Source organism: Castanea sativa, chromosome 1, assembly GCF_040712315.1.
Source record: "Castanea sativa cultivar Marrone di Chiusa Pesio chromosome 1, ASM4071231v1".
NCBI classification, from domain to species: Eukaryota; Viridiplantae; Streptophyta; class Magnoliopsida; order Fagales; family Fagaceae; genus Castanea; species Castanea sativa.
The window spans coordinates 42,821,578-42,838,868 of record NC_134013.1 but is presented as its reverse complement, the minus strand read 5'-3'; the positions used below and the strand labels follow the sequence as shown (position 1 = coordinate 42,838,868).

At 33.9% G+C, this 17,291-nt stretch overlaps 1 protein-coding gene across 1 annotated transcript; it reads left to right on the top strand.

Annotated features, from left to right (window-relative positions):
• Window positions 1–3,488: 3,488 nt before the first annotated feature.
• LOC142630685 (protein SMAX1-LIKE 4) lies at window positions 3,489–8,591 on the top strand. Its single transcript, XM_075804711.1, has 3 exons — window positions 3,489–5,098; window positions 6,353–6,560; window positions 6,846–8,591. Exons 1-3 carry the CDS (start codon window positions 3,789–3,791, stop codon window positions 8,460–8,462), a joined length of 3,135 nt encoding a protein of 1,044 aa, XP_075660826.1. The 5' UTR covers window positions 3,489–3,788; the 3' UTR covers window positions 8,463–8,591.
• The last annotated feature ends 8,700 nt before the right edge of the window (window positions 8,592–17,291 follow it).

The following is a 17,291-nucleotide window of genomic DNA, read 5'->3' as shown; positions in this document are numbered from 1 at the left end:
ACAATCAAACCCAGATCCTACCACCACTGACCAACACAATCAAACCACCACCACCTTGCCGATCAAAAACATCTCTCCATAACATGAACTTCTGCTAAAAAACCCAATAAAATTCCAGAACATGACCACCACTGCCACTGAAAAAGTCACCAAACCCACCGATCAGTCAACAAACTTACGCCAACAAAGTCACCAAACCCACTACCACCACCGTTGATCAAACAAGAGAGAGGAAGAGAGACTTCGCAATCATCAATAGACCAGGATGGAGGCCAGGACCCGCGAGCTCCATTGTGGCTGAGATCGGGACGGAGGTTGAGATCAAGCTCCATTTTCTCTAAACCACCATCGGCCCCCTTCCTCTGGATCTGCTCCAAACCGGCGGCCTCATCTCTCTCTCTCTCTCTCTCTCTCTCTTTTGGTAGAGCTCTCTCTAAACTCAAATCATGGTTTAAAATGGTCTGATAATAAAATTATAAAAAAAAAAAAATCATTTGAGGCTTCTGACTAACTCACTTAAAGAAAAGTAAATACCCTTAAAACTAAAATGATCTAATGATAATTTTTTTTTCTAATTTTCTAATTAATTTAATTAGATTAATAAAAAATCGTTTAAAATTAAAAAAGTAAAATTTTTGTTTTTGTTTTTTTATTTTTTAAAATTAAAATTGAGAAATTAAAATTTTTTGTTTTAATTTTTCATTTATTAAAATGTTGAGCTGGCATTTAAAAAATGCTTAATAATTTTTTTAATAATGTTTTAATGGCCACATCAACATCACGTTAACACCACGTCAGCAAATAGAGTATTCTGTTTGCCACGTAGGAGGTTTCCGTTAGTAGGTTGATGGCAGGAATCAAAATAGAAACAATTTTCTTTTTTTAGAGACTACGTTAGTAGCAAAATCAATTTTAGAACTAAAATGAGAATTGTCCCAAAATATAAGGACCAAAAGTGCATTTTCATGATAAGAAAAATATTTGATGGGCACAACCGCACAACAATGGTCAATCATACTACAGGCGTCTTAAGATTTGAAAGTCTTTGGCAGTGGGTTCAGCAAATTGCTTTTGACTCCTTTTCATGCAAATATATAGAACCTGATCTTGGGATACACGTAACATTGGTTCCAAAATTACGCCTTCTTATTCACTTTGTTCTCTCTGAATTTCAATTTTGATATAAATGGTTAAATGATAATATTTCCAATTATTAACTAAAACCCTTCAACGCACATAGTCTTGGTCAAATTTTTGTTACTAGTAGATTGTTGAGGGCCCCATTTTATTTTTGAAAGTGTGAAAATATGGTGTTAATCTTACCTAGCTAGTAGTGCATATATTTCGTGATTTTAGCATGGGGAAAAATCAGATTAGGAACATCACAATTAGTTTCAGTCTTAAGTTGAAAGGTTAACACATACGGAGTAATTTTTAGATACTACCGGATTATAGAGAATGGTGTTTCTTCCTTTCACATTTATGGTAGGGTCTACTCATTAAATTCATGGTGGAGTCTACCATGAAGGAGCATCCTTTCTCCGTGCTCCAGGAGTACCTAAGAATTTTCCACACATATGACATATTACTCAGAGAATGTAAATGGACTTCTGAATTGGCTCATTCTTCTATAATAATAGTAATAATTAAACGTTTAATATTGAGCTTAAGCTTGAGGAGTTCTTTTGTTAGACTTCAGCTTCTCTATGAGAAAGAAACTCGGTAATATATATATATATATATATATATATATATGATTCGTCTCACATATTTTCATGAGCTCATTAAGTTTTGCATTGACAAATATATTAAGGTAATCTCTTTTCATGGAACTGAGGTTATTGGTTTAAAAATTAAAACTTGAGGCTTCAGATTTCCGAGAGCTCCATTCATTTTGCATGAGCTTATTCCCCCCCTTAAAACTAAAATGTATAAATTTTTTAAAGAATCATCCTTTTTTAAGATATAATTATACTTTTACACAATAAATAAAAATAAATAAAATAAAATAATGAAAATTAGCTCGTTCAAACACAGACTAAAATTGTTAGGGATGATTAGGATGCAGTCAGATGTAGTTAATTTCATTAGCTGTGAGGATTGGAGAATCTGTATCTCACAGGAAATAAGCATGTACGTGGTCTATTAAAGTTTTTACCAGCAGAATTTGTCCTTAGTAAATGGACTATGAAGGTATAAATGCCAAGAAGAAAAGATAAAATAAATGCAACTGGACAAAGTGCGGTTAAAGATGAGATGAAAGTAGTCAAAAAAGTCACTTACTGAAAGTCCATTATTAAACTTATGCAGAGCTTGTTTGTTGGTCTACTAAAATGACAAACCATGATACTACACAAGTCCTGTATAGACAAAGATGAGATGTGAACACAATCTTAGTCCATTACAACACTATATTTCCGATTTACCTCCTTTATTTGGTAACTAGAAAAAGTTATTAAGTGGGTTGTTGGAAATGATATGGGTTTAAGACAAAAGGTCATTGCAATTTGCGCATTGAGAGAGAGAAAAAGAGGGTCAGAAAAAGAGCCAATAATGCTATGTAGGATAGCAGACAGAGGGTTGCTTTTTGGGTACTTGGGGAATAAAATGCTGTCTCTCTACGAGGATTGGCGTGAAGAGAGAGACTCCTTTTTTATCCCTCGACAAACAATCCAATATTGTTGTGTATATCTAATATCTATGTATATAAAAGATCAAATGATAAACATGAGGAAGGAAAACTTTAGGACTTTCTTTTTCATCTCTCATCTCATTCTGCCTTTCCCCTTTAGTACTTTTTTTGAATTTCTGCTGGCCTTGTCTGTCCATTCAAAGGGTGATGTAGAAAAAGGAGGGAACCTCTCTCTATGTATGTGTAAAGAAATTTTGAATTATGGGTCCCATTTGTGGACCCTCCCTTTTGCATAAAAATAACACATCGGAAATAAGAATCATATCGTTTTGGTTTCTGTTATATTATTTCAAAAAAATACTGTACATTCATATTGCTATTGTTATTGCATTTTCAGTAGATTAAAAAAGTGTAGGAGTAGATCGAAATCTTCTTTTTCAGCTTTTCATTGTCATGGGGAAAATTTATCTGATAGGTGCATCATGCCATCAAAGCCCTACTTGCTTATTTTGATTTTTCCAAGTTCCAACAATTGAAAATGATTATTCAAAGTGACCTCTTTTTATTCCTAATTGTCACTAAAAAAAAAAACCAATTGAAACATTAGAGAGGACCCTTTATTAGAGGAACATTAGTTGGTACAAAAGACGGTGCAGAGTTAACTGTATACTGAAGAAAGAGAAAAAGCAATGAACTGGAAATAAAAAGTTGACAAACAAAAAAGGCTATCTACAATTTCTTTAAAATTAAAAATGAAAATGAAAAGATTATTTTTTTTCTTTTCTTGAAAAAAAAAATTAAAAAGCCCAACAATAAGATGTATAAAGAAGGTAGTATGTTGTAGTCTTGTTCTTCTAAAGCTCAACTAATTAGCTAGCTCTTCTTTCAAAAACCAGACTGTCTCTCTTTTTCCATTTGAGGTAGTGTGATATCATTCAAGCCTTCAAACCCAAGTGGGTAGTTTCTGATTCCTCTAAGCACAAGAGAGGAGGTAAACCAGCTTTTCCAAAGCATCACAGTTTAGAAAGACTTGGGTTGGGGTGGTGTTGAGGGAGAGAGAAAAAAGATAAGAGAAGAAAGAAAGAAGTTTAGTCCTCAGAAAAGAAAGCGTGTTTCAAAAAGGGGGTGGTGGGGGGGGGTTGGTTTTAGCCAAGTGATGCGATCAGGAGCTTGTGCAGCGCAGCAGACCCTCACAGCGGAGGCTGCTTCAGTATTGAAGCACTCTGTCAGCTTGGCAAGGAGGAGGGGCCATGCTCAGGTCACTCCTCTTCATGTGGCTGCCACTTTATTAAGTGCAAGGGCCAGTGTTTTGAGAAGGGCTTGTCTCAAATCTCAGCCACACCACACTTCACATCCTCTCCAATGCAGAGCTCTTGAGCTTTGCTTCAATGTGGCTCTTAATAGGCTTCCAACAACACCTGGTCCTTTGCTTCATGGTCAGCCTTCTCTCTCTAATGCTCTAATTGCTGCACTCAAAAGAGCACAAGCACACCAGAGAAGAGGTTGCATTGAACAACAGCAACAACAGCCACTTTTAACCATAAAGGTTGAGTTAGAACAGCTTATTATATCTATTTTAGATGACCCTAGTGTGAGCAGGGTTATGAGAGAGGCTGGTTTCTCTAGCACTGCTGTCAAGAACAACATTGAGGACTGTTCAGCCACTTCTGTGTTTCAGTGTTACAACAGTTCTGGTGGGGTTTTTTCTTCACCTTGTTCGCCTTCTCATACTGAATCACAAAGAGACGTCATCAACCCTAGCACGTTCTGGAACACCCCTTTCTTGGCATACTCTTCTGAGCAAAACCCAGTTCTCTTTTCCCCTCCAAAGAAACTTCCAACCAATAACCCTATCACAGGCTTCATAGCTGGTTCATCAACATCTGTGAAGGAAGATATCAAGTTGGTCTTTGACGTTTTGTCTAGGAAGAATAATAATAAGAGAAAGAACACTATAATAGTGGGTGACTCAGTGCCCATAACTGAAGGCCTAGTGTCAGAGTTAATGTCAAGGCTTGAGAGAGGAGAGGTTCCTGAGGAGCTGAAATCAACCCATTTAATCAGATTTAAGTTCGCACCAGTTTCTTTAAGATTCATGAAGAAGGAAGATGTGGAAATGAAACTTTCAGAGCTGAAAAGGAAGGTGGATTATTCTCTTGCATCAGCTGGAGGAGCCATTATTTACACTGGTGACTTAAAATGGACAGTGAATGATGAGAAAGAAGAAGTTTCAGTCTCAGTCTCATCAGCTTATAACCCAGTTGATCATCTTGTTGCAGAGATAGGAAGGTTAGTCTCAGACTTTGGCAGCTCAAACTCAAACTCAAAGGTATGGTTAATGGGAACTGCAAGTTACCAGACATACATGAGGTGCCAAATAAGGCAACCCCCTCTTGAGCTTCAATGGGCTCTTCAAGCGGTTTCTGTTCCATCAGGTGGACTTGGTTTAAGCCTCCATGGTTCCAGGTTATTAATTATCGCTTCCTTTATATATTGAATATCGAATTTTCATGTCTAGCGTCTACAATCATTTACAGTATAGATCCGTAAAACCTTAATGCTCATTCCTTTAATTAAGCTTTATGTTATGTACTTTTTTTTTCTTTTTTTTTCTTTTGTTCTCTTTAGTCTATACTAGGCCAGAACCACTGACCAAAAGCATGTTTGGTGAAACGGACATCAACCAGTGTCCTTTGTTTTCCCCATGTTTTGTCTGCATATATAGCCACGGGACATTTACAAACCAATTTCAGCAGATACCCCCCCCCCCCCCACAAAAAAAGTTGGCCTTTTTATTTTATTTTATATTTTTAATTTAATTTGAATTTTTTTTTCTTCTTTATGGTGGTCTTTTATATATATTTTTGCTCTTTTTAGAAGAGAACCTAACTTCCATATTTCATAACTTTTTTTTTTTGATAATGCATATTTAACTTATGTACACTTTATTAAAGTTTTCTTTTTCTTTTTTTAGTATAACTGTACTTTTGCTCACTTTATTTTGTAAAGCCAATAAACCGATGAAAATAAAAAATTTCAAATTAGCACCAAGTAAATCAGCTTTTAAAAATATATATATGTTCCAAGTTTTTCTTTTTAGAAATGGTTTTTAGGGGGTGCCTTCAATTCCTTCATCCCTAATTTTTTTTCCTTTTGTGTTACATCTTTTGATTGTCTCTTTAAGAGTATTAGGATGGACAACTTAACCACATGAAATTAAATCTTATGTTCCAACAGCCGGTCTCTGCATTTAGAAAAGTTTCGTAATCCATTGAATTAACTCCACCACACCATGATGATGATGATAATAATAATAATAATAATAATAATAATCTTTTGCATAATTTGAATTATTCTCAATAGATTGTAACAAAAAAAAAAAGACCTTTATAACTATAACAATTCATTTGTAGTTGATTTCAAATGGCATTCGATCAAGTAAAGAGATCGAGGACAACCTTTTTAGGTGTGGTGGGGGCCTAGGCCTAGACAAATTCATTTGAATGTTTTGCATTGGTGTTTCCACTTAATTCTAATTTAATAGCTGATTCCTTAATCTTAGAACTAATACTGAAAATGAGGTGACTATGATGACAGTTTATTACAAAATTAGTTTGTGGAATGAAATTTCTTTTTGAATATTTCCTTCAGAACTTTATTTATTTATTTATATTTTTCAATATGATTACTAATTTCAAGTTTTGCACTCATAATTTGCAGTGTGCTTGATTCAAAGCTAACCTTCTCTCTGAACCCATCTCAATTGCTGGAAACAAAGCCATTTATTTGTAAAGAGGAACGAGATAAGCTCAGTTGCTGTTCTGAATGTGCCTCCAGTTATGAAAAAGAAGCTCAGTTGTTCAAATCTGGCGAACAAAAGCTCTTGCCTCCCTGGCTGCAACCTCATGGAACTGAAGCCTCTCATAAGGTAACAATACTCATTGTTTTTCCAAACCACATCAGGTTGCTTTTCATTGCTTTCTGATACGCTAGTTGTGGGTTTAATAAAGATAAGAGAAATGTTGCAAACAACATTTTTCACAATTGCTTATATGATATAGCACTGACATTAATATACCATTAATAACTTGTCATCTTAATAGTTTATATAAAAAATAAAACTTCTTTTCTTTTTTAAAGAGATTGACATTTGGATATCCCTTGTATTTGAATTTTTTTTTTTTTACACTCATCTGCACATTTTTATGGTCAGGATGAATTGGTTGAGCTGCAGAGAAAGTGGAACAGGCTCTGCCACAGCCTCCACCAAGGCAGGCATGGTCAGAACCATATGAGCTCCACTTTGTACAGCAGTCAAAGCTTATTTGGAAAGAACAAGAGCTACTCTTATGTTTCATCCTATCCATGGTGGCCAAGTCAAAACAGTGTCTTCCCCGAATCCAACTCGATATCCTTTGCCGATTCAGCTTTGAAGTGCACCCACAGCTCCAATCTCGTGTCTCGACTCAGACGACAGCAATCCTGCACTATTGAATTCAATTTCACTAATGATAACCAGAAACACCAATCAGCAGAACCGAGCTTGGGTTTTCTTAAAGACAATGATGGTCAGGAAGTGAAAATCACTCTTGCTCTAGGTAATTCTTTTCTGTCTGATTCAGAGAAACTGGTGGAAAGGAAAAGTGAACGAACAATGCAACGAGCTGATACATGTAAGGTACTACAAGAGAATGTGCCATGGCAATCCGAAACCATTCCTTCAATAGCAGAAGCATTGATTGATTCCAAATTTTCAAAGCAAGAGACATGGTTACTGATTCAGGGGAATGACTCAATAGGGAAAAGAAGGTTGGCACTAGCAATTGCAGAGTCAATTTTCGGCTCTGCCGATTTGCTCCTTCACTTAAACATGAGGAAAAGAGATAATGCAGAAACCCCATGTCCTCAAAGCCTGGCCAAAGCCATGAAAACCCATGGAAAGCTTGTTATCTTAGTTGAAGATGTTGATCTAGCTGATACCCAGTTCATGAAATTCCTAGCTGATGCATATGAAAGCGGAAAAGTTGGAGAATCAAGCAAAAGAGAGGGAAGTACTACAGGCCAAGTAATATTCATATTGACAAAGGGTGGTTCCACAAGCTATGAAAATAAGAATAAGCAAGATTGTGTGATCAAGTTGAACTTGCAAGTCAATGAAACAAAGCCCAGCTTGGGAACATTTAACTTTGATCACAAGCGCAAAGCTGAGTGGGATTTGTTAACCAAGACTAAGAAAACTCCAAGAATGGAAGCAAAGGAAGATGCATCTTGTGTGGCTGGGGATAATGGGAATATCAAGAAAGACTTCTCAAGGCAATCAAGCTTCAATAGTACTCTTGATCTCAACATTAGAGCCGATGAGGAGGATGAAAGTGAGGGAAAACCAGGGGAGTATAGCCCCATTTCGAGTGATTTAACTCGCGAAACCACAACCGATCCCCAAAACCAACATGGGTTTCTAGAAATGATAGAAAACCGATTCATTTTTGATCGGAGCCCGGCTCGGGATAGAGAGATGATAGAGCTTTTCTTGTCCAAGATCAAAAGTTCATTCGAGGAGATCTATGTGAAGCAAAATGTGGACAATTTTAGCGTGGAAGAGAGGGTGTTAGAGGAGGTGTTAGTTGGTTCTGCTTCTTTTCCCAACAGCTTGTTTGAAAAATGGCTGAAAGACATTTTTCAAACGAGTTTGCAAACGTTCAAAGTTGGTGGGAAGGAGGGTGTAGAAGTTAGGCTATGTTTAGAGGGCAAAGGAGAGGGGTTCTTGGAGGACGGCTTCATGGGTTCATGTCTGCCTAAGAAAATCTATGTTTCTTTCATCGACTACTGATCTAATGGTTTTTCTTGTTTTTTTGGGGGTGGGTGTAAAATCTTCACAATTGAAATGGAAAATTAGTGGACACACTATCTCATGTAACTGCTCATTTTCATAATAGGATGTGTTTTTTCCTTTTTATTATTTACGCTGTCATTAGAGTTATGTATATTTTCTCTAAGGACTAACGCAAGGTTAAAGCTTTAATAAAATAAAAAAACAAACAAACAATCAAAAAAAGGCATAAAACTAAAGGTGAGCTTTGGTCTACTGCTCAAGTGCGAAGTGCAATTAGCATGCAAGCTTAATCCTTTGAGCTTTGCTATGGACAACGTGTTTCATAAATAAAATTTCACACTCACAACTATGTGAAATTGTTTTGTATAAATTTTTGTGATTCTAGACTTTCTCTATGCTTACAAACTATTTTACAATATTTTTACAAACGATTAATATGGTAAATTTCACTACTAACATCTTTTTTTTTTTTTCATTTAATTATAACAACTCACCACATCAGCATTTTATTTATAAAAAAAAAAACATTGTAAAATAGTTTTTCTTTAAGATTGTCCTTTCTCTAATCCTTCACATAATGTTGGGCTTGGACATTCAAAATCTCTCCATAGAATCGGTTCTCCTATAAACACTACAAGCCAGAAAGCATTAGAAAATTGAAACCCACAACATTCTAATAAACTAAACATATGTAATTTTAGGAGTGATGGTTAAAAACTCATATTATTGGATGGCTGCTAACAAATCCCAGCTTGTATGATGACTTAAAAAAATAATATATTATAACGATAACAACGACAACATTATGCACACGGTTATCATAATATATCAGAGTTCAAGTGCAAAGAGCAATGAGTATGCAAGCTTAATCCTTCGAGCTTCGCTATAGACATCGAGTTTCATAAATAAAATTTCACACTCACAATAATGTGTAAATTTCGGTGGTTCTAGACTTCTCTAAGAGTAATTCTACACCTTTCTCTAATCCTTCACTTAATGTTGGGCTTGGATATATTCAAAATCTCTTTAGAGAATTAGGGGCTGTTTGGATTTCAAAAAATGCTCGCTCATCACTCTTCACTCAAATATCATCACTCATCATTCTATAACTCATTACTTATCACTGAAAATACCACAACTTCCTAACGTGACATGTTTGGCACTTGTTTCCAACTATGATAACTCAAAAAATTTTACTTTTTGTGGGACCCACGGATTGACTTGATGCAACTTTTACTTCTTATTTCTTTTTTTTTTCTTTTTTTCTTTTTCCTTCAATCCCTAATACCCAAACTCATGAACCCAGTGAAAAGGAATGAAAAAAAAAAAACAAAAAAACAAAAAACAAAACAAAACCAAACCCAGAAACCCAATTTGAAAAGGAAAGAAAAGAAGAAGAAGAAGAAGAAGAAGAAGAAGAAGAGAATAGAGAAACTAAGCCTAGACCCAGCGTTGAAGAGAGAGAGAAAAAGAAAAAAGAAAAAAAAAGACAACGTGTGTTGGAGAGAGCAAAAGGTCTGACCGGATATGACTACTCTCTGACTGTGGTTCCCTCAAATATGTGTGTATTTACCAAAATACCATCATAACTTGAAAACACCAAAAAGCTATTTTCAGTTTTGCTAACTCATCACTCAAAAATCAGAGAATTAAGTGATGGAAACAAAAATTGAAAAACAAATCCAAACACACCCTTTTGCCGTGGAACCCACCAATTTTGAGTTATGAATAATGAAAACAGAGTGACAGATGATGGAAAACATGAAATCCAAACAGCCCTTTAGTTTTTCAATAAACACTACAAGCCTGGAAGTATTAGAAAATTGAAACCCACAGCATTCTAATAAACTAAACATATATAATTTAACGAGTGATAGTTAAAAACTCATATTATTGGATGACTGCGCAAATCCTGGCTTCTATGATGACTTAAAAACTAATATATATATATATATAGATAAAACTTAAAGAAAATCCAATTAAATTCTACAATTGAAGTTCAATTTTGGATCATGTGTCCTAAATTATTTATTTTTAGAGAGTTTTATTTCTTAATTTTAGAGTCAAATGTAGGACCATATCATAAATATCCATCCAAGTGAGTTATCATGTACAAAAGTCAAAGAGTCCAAAAATTAAAAATGGATAATTTACATTTTCTATCTAATAATATTCTTACAAGAATTTTTAAAGAGTTAAAAAAATATATATAAAAATGACTATCAATAATATTTAAATTATATATGTAAGAATTATACTATCCATCTTAATATATATCTTTTAAGTATATCCATGCATATGCATGAGGTTACAAACTAGTATATTACAATGATAACAAGTAACAATAATGACAACATTATGCACATAGTTATTATAATATTCAGAATTCAAGTGATAATCCAATAGCAATAATGACATTTTTTGTAATTAATTCTTATGTCTATAATTTGAACCCAATATCCCTTCCACTGACTACCTATAATAATAATAATAATAATAATAATAATAATAATAATAATAATAATGATCATAATATTCGGACTTTCATACTTAAGAAATCACCCAATTAGAAAGGTTTCAGTGATCCGTTCCTCTGATAATAGGGTCCCATATGCTAACCACATTTAAAAATTTATACAAGAGCTTCTTTGTCCTCACGAGCATTTGAGTCACAAAATACGCGCAAACTGGTTATATGTAAACTTTTTCACTTTCAAGTGTTATATATATTTTAGATGTCTTCTTATTGCTATTATTTTGTGTGATCCACTCTCATTATATTCCTAGGCATAGCCAACCTAAGCATAATTCCATTCTTTACTATAAAGGGAGTGAATTTTTTATTTTTTCCCTTTTTCTTTTCTAGTTCATTAATTTGAATTAGATCCATAACTCTTTACTTGCCCTCCAACTTGGTATGAGTACCCCCACTTTGCTAGGACAACTTTGCTCTCTAAGAAATTAATTGAGAGTGTGTGAACGCACTTAGCAAGAATTTAATCTAAAATCTATATATGATCCATCCATGACCATTAAACTGATAATCCGAGAGTATCCCCTCTTTCTATACAGAATCTAATCCCTGCTTAGGTCATTGAGGCCCAAATAACACCTTTAATGGACATTAACAAACTTAACAATTTTAATTTTTTTTTTATTCGTTCTAATATAAAGTGATGATGGAGTAGGAACTAGAATCATTCATCTATTGATCATTGCACCATTTATTATTTAATGGTACTTAATTTAGATTAAATGGAAAACGAATTGAAAGAATAACAAAAATATACTTTTATTCTCCAAACAATGATTAGTATTTGGCACATTATACCTAAGCAAATTTCCTAACAATTAGAAAGTATAAAATATTGATTGAAAAAAGCAATATGATTTTAGCATAGAGAGGAGGTGGAACTCACTCAAGACAAAGGTTTCTTAAAAAACTTTTCCTAAATAATGTTATCCCCGTTATTGTTTATTAATCACAAACTTTTGACTGTAATCTAAGGCCATTCATATATTGGTCATTATTACCAAGAAAATTAAAAGAGCAATCACATATAATTCATTTCGCTTCCATACAGAGTCGCTGATAATGAAACACAGCCTCCCATCCACTAAGGCCAGTGAAACTTTTTGGTTCAAAATGTCATTTTTAAAATTTCTGTATGATTACTTTGACCTAAAAGACTTCATAATAGCAAAAGATATAATTGTATCGAACGGCGGACGTGGGGCCTGTCTTCCTATGATAGAACACTATCATGATTTCTATCTTTGTGTATTAGATTAAGATATAATAATCGAATTCTTGCACCACTTTAATAAAGTTCTCAAGTGTCCCAGTAATTTATTAGGAAAAGTTTCGTTTATGATAGAGGAATGATGGACGTACTGTCAATGCCATTGTATTATGATATTATTAACTTATATACTCAGCGCCCCCATATAATTCCTTTTTCCGGCCCATTCAATTGAAAGATTTTTTTAATTTTTTTTTTAATTTTATACAAGATAGAATTTCTACTTCAGTCTAATCTAAGTGTATATGTGTATGAAATTCTCTCTTGGAGACTTGAACCCTGGCCTTTGCCCTCCACACCCCACAAGTATTTATACTTGTGGAGTGATCACCGCACCAAGGATGGATGGTGGTATTCAATTGGAAGATTTCAATTATTACATAAAATTAACATTTTGCCACTAAATGTTTTCCTCGCTAAAAACATTATTTAGCGACGAAAATATTTCGTCGCCAAAAACACTTTATTTTATTAAATCATATTTAGTGACGAAATATTTCGTCACTAAAACTATTTTAAAGAAAATTCGGGTACATATAGTGACGAAAAAGTTCGTCACTAAAACTATTTTTTAGAAAATTCTGGCACATATAGCGACAAAAATTTTCTTCACTAAAACTAATTCTTAAAAAATTCTGCTACATTTAGCGACAAAATATTTCGTCACTAAAAAAAAAAATTTTGTTGCTATATTTGGTGACGGAAAAATTCGTCGCTAAAACTAATTTTCTGTTTTTATTGTTTTTCATGTCTTTGATATTAACCTTTAACTTGTCATTACATTATTAAAACCTCATATTTGAATAACAAATTTATTTCAACAACACATTTATAAGAAAATGAACCATACATTCCACAAGTAAAAAATAAAACAAGTATCAAATTCAATCCACCCATACAATAATTGTTTGCAACACATACAATAACACAAGATGTTTTATGACAATACAAAAAGTTTAGCATAATATAATTAGGCCCAAAAGAAGATGTCCTCAAATGTCTTCAAGTAATGCCAAAAGAAAATGCCCTAAAAACCACCAACAAGAAATCTGCACAAATATAAAAAACAATACTACATTAAAATCGTAAAGTAAAAACATTAACTATTTGAGGTTATTTCGGCCAATTAAGAGCTTTTGGTGTTTTTTTTTTTTGACATTGTGTGGTTTTGTGGGTATTTTGGTAATTTTGGTGATTTTAGGAGTATAATGGTCATTTTAGTGATTTCAATGGTATTTTTTGTCAAAAAAATTATTTTACCTATGAGAATTACCAAAATATCAAAAAACCTATAAATACCCCAAAACCTCTAAAATGACCCCCATAGAACTGCCAAAATGACTAAAATGCACAATGAATGTCCAAAATATCCCAAAACCCTAGAAAATAACCAAAACGCCCCCAAAATTAGCACAATACCCCTGAAAACTTTTAAAATGACCAAAACATCGTCGAAACCTAAAAAATAAGCAAAATACCCCTGAAACCTCTAAAAGTGACCATAATAACCCTAAACTAAGCCAAAATACCCTCAATTTTTCAAATGTTTTGGATATTTTGGTCGGTTTCAAGTTGTTTTGCACAATATAGCAAATTTTTGGGCATTTTTTGCTTATTTTAACAATGTCGAGGTGTATTTTTTAATCATTTTAGATGTTAGGGGCACTTTGGTCATTTACGAGGTATCGAGACTTGACTGCTTATTCTAGCCATTTTAGGGGTATTTTGGTCATTTTAGAAGTTTTGATGCGAACCTCAATCGACACACTTTGAGACCCAACAGATAATATTGGAATATTTGCCTAGGAAAGCTAAAATTCATATTTTGATAGAACCCTGACCCAACGTTTATAAGTTAAACGCAAACCAAAAGTATAAGTAACATACCTTGACCCAATGATTATAATTGAATCACAAACCAAAGGTATAAAGTTTGAACACCATAAGGAAGAATCCTTGATAAGTTCACAGTTCCTGAAGAACCAAAAGAAGAGCAAAGACTCACATTTTCTAATTTTTATTCAATAATCCTCTATTACAATGAGTGCATGCTATTTGTAAGACATAACTAAAAAATAGAAAATATAAAAACCATACTAAATAATAAACCCTAAATAAAAGTTGATTTGATCTGAAATTAGTAGATCCAAAATAGGAAAATAACTAAAAAACGTTCTAAATAATAAAAGCTCTAAATTCAGGTAGATTTGGTCTGAAATAGCAGCTCCAGAATAGGAAAAAATCTCTATTAACAGATATAGAGCTGAAAGGTCAATCAGCCATTAATTCATGCCACAAATCACGCCCAATTAAGCCAGATCAGCCCAAATTTATTACGCCTTCATCTTTCTTTGGGCCAAGCTTAGAATATCCTGGGTTAGAATCAACTCAAATCTCTTGAATCGGCCCATTAAGTGCTTCTTTGATCTTCTTGGATCTTACTCTCGTAATAGGCCTAACTGGAACATGCAATGAATTCTTGAATGCTTGTTGATTCTCATTACGATTTTTTAGATTTTTGAGGTATTTTGTTGTGTTTGAAGATGTTTTTCTCATTCTAGTGGATTTTAGGGCATTTTGCTCATTTTAGCAATATCGAGGGGTATTTTTTAGTCATTTTACGAGTCATAGTGATTTGATAGCTTATTCTAGCCGTTTTAGGGGTATTTTAGTCATTTTAGGGATTTTGGAGTTATTTTAGTCGTTTTAGAGATTTTGAGGCTATTTTGGTCAATTATTAGGTTTCAGGGGGGTTTTTTTTCAGACATTTTGTTGTTTTGGGGTTATTTTGGAGATTTTAGGAGTATAGTGGCCATTTTAGTCATTTCAAGTTTTTTTTTTTTTGGGTCAAAAAAAAATTATTTCACCCGTGAGAATTACCAAACTATCAAAAAACCTATAAATACACCAAAACCTCTAAAATGACCCTTTTAGAACTGCCAAAATGATTAAAATGTACCAAGAATGTCCAAAATATCCCAAAACCCTAGAAAATGACCAAAATGGCCATAACAACCCCGAAAAGTGTTAAAATGACAAAAATACCATTGAAACCTCAATAATAAGAAAAATACCATTTAAACCTCTGAAAATGACCAAAATACCCCTAAACTAGCCCAAAATACACTCAATTTTTTAGATTTTGGGGGTATTTTGGTGTGTTTCAAGATGTTTGGCTCATTCTAGTCGAGTTTAGGGTATTTTGCTCATTTTAGCAATATTAAGGAGTATTTTATAATCATTTTAGATGTTTGGGGTATTTTAGTCGTTTACGAGGCATAGAGATTTGACTGCTTATTCTAGCCGTTTCAGGGGTATTTTAGTCATTGTTGAGAAATTTAGACCATAGTTGATAGAATTAACAAGTTTTAAACCCAAGTTGTCAATTAGATTTATTATGTATAAAACTTGTTAAAGCAAACAAACATCAATATCATGTCTAATATAAGTGCAGCAAAAAAATAAATAAGACAAGATATGATGACCTAGGAAAACCAATGAAACCAACCAGTTTCACAGTAAAAAACCTGGGGGGAAACCTTCCCAAAAAGCAATTCACTATAGTAAAGAGAAGTTTTAGATCTAGTACAAAACCTTTGTCCCTAGACTCTACAATTCTCATAGATGAACTCACAGTAGAAACATTCTACCGCTTCAGAACCTCTGAACTCTTCAATATATGAATGCCACCCTTTGATGCACGAATCCCAGTACGTGACTAACCAATTGCGCAGATCCCAGTACGTGACTTTAATTACCAACTAGAGAAGAAGATGTTGGTTGCAAAGTTCTTCACTTCATCAACAATAAAAATCAAGAAGCACTTGGTTACAAATCCCTAAGGCGCAAAGACGCAGTAGCTTCTTTTAGAGAGAATAAGGCTTCGGTCACCTTTTGCATATGTTCTCCTTATATTCTCTTATGTGACGGCCTCTAAAATAAGTCTTATATATGCCTAGGGTTGTGAGAAAAGAAACCCTACACAAATACAAAAGTCTGGCCCAAAAATCAGATCTGAAAAGTCTGATTTTCGTAACCTCGATAGATAGCCTCAATAGATAGCATCTGTCGAGCCTCATTAAACCTCGATAGATAGCTATCTATCAAGAAGCTGTCGAGCAGGTGTCCAGCAGGTGTCCAACAGCTATCCGCAGGTGTCCAGCAATAGTAAACACCTTTTCTTCACTTGTTTCTTGGTCCAATCTTCATGGCTTTAATACTAGACTTGAACAACATGTTCTTTGAAGTATTAAACACATCCTAGATCAATCCAAATACAAGTAAAGTGCGTTTTATCAAAGGATTAGCTAATTACATAAAAGAATGACATATGTTCTTAACAAGTGAACCACATATGTCCTAACAATCTCCCCCTTTGGCAATCCGTGACAAAACCACAAACAACAAATGAACATATGAGAGAAGTCATAAATCACTCAACTCATATACAATTGTTGAATACAATAAAATCTATCTTAACACAAACTCTTGAAAAACTTTGCAAGAAGAGAGTTTATGACAAGTAGACTTTGACAACCTGTATTTCTGAAATACTTTAAACAAAACTCATCAAGGCATCTTAGTGTGAAACGGAGATAATAGATTGCATACAAATAAAGAAATATGTGTATAAAGAAAAAAAAAGAAACAACACATGTAGAGATAGGTGAAGAAAACATACATCATCACATATATATATCAAGGATAAACACAATGTATGTAAAAATGGTCACAAGACCTAGGTACAAGAACAAGAAGCTAAAAGTAGCTCCTACATCAACAAGGAGGTAAACACTCCCCCTAACAAGATGAAACACATCTCCCCCTTACAAAGGAATGTATTTCTTCCCCTAACTTGTAGAATCTTAAAGAAAGAAACCGCAAATTCTCCATTTTCTCCCCCTTTTTGTCACGATTGACAATGGGTACAAGAAGTTAGAAAGCTTCACTCGAGAAACATAAAGATGATCAAAAATGATCAAGGGGGTACAGAGAATCCATATAAATGCATGAATGTAATGAA

Excerpts from the sequence above, each read along its gene's own strand:
- LOC142630685 (XM_075804711.1), top strand. The coding sequence starts at position 3,789 with ATGCGATCAGGAGCTTGTGCAGCGCAGCAGACCCTCACAGCGGAGGCT. Across the intron at positions 5,099-6,352 it reads TTAAGCCTCCATGGTTCCAG|TGTGCTTGATTCAAAGCTAA; the intron begins GTTATTAATTAT and ends CATAATTTGCAG. Across the intron at positions 6,561-6,845 it reads GAACTGAAGCCTCTCATAAG|GATGAATTGGTTGAGCTGCA; the intron begins GTAACAATACTC and ends TTTTATGGTCAG.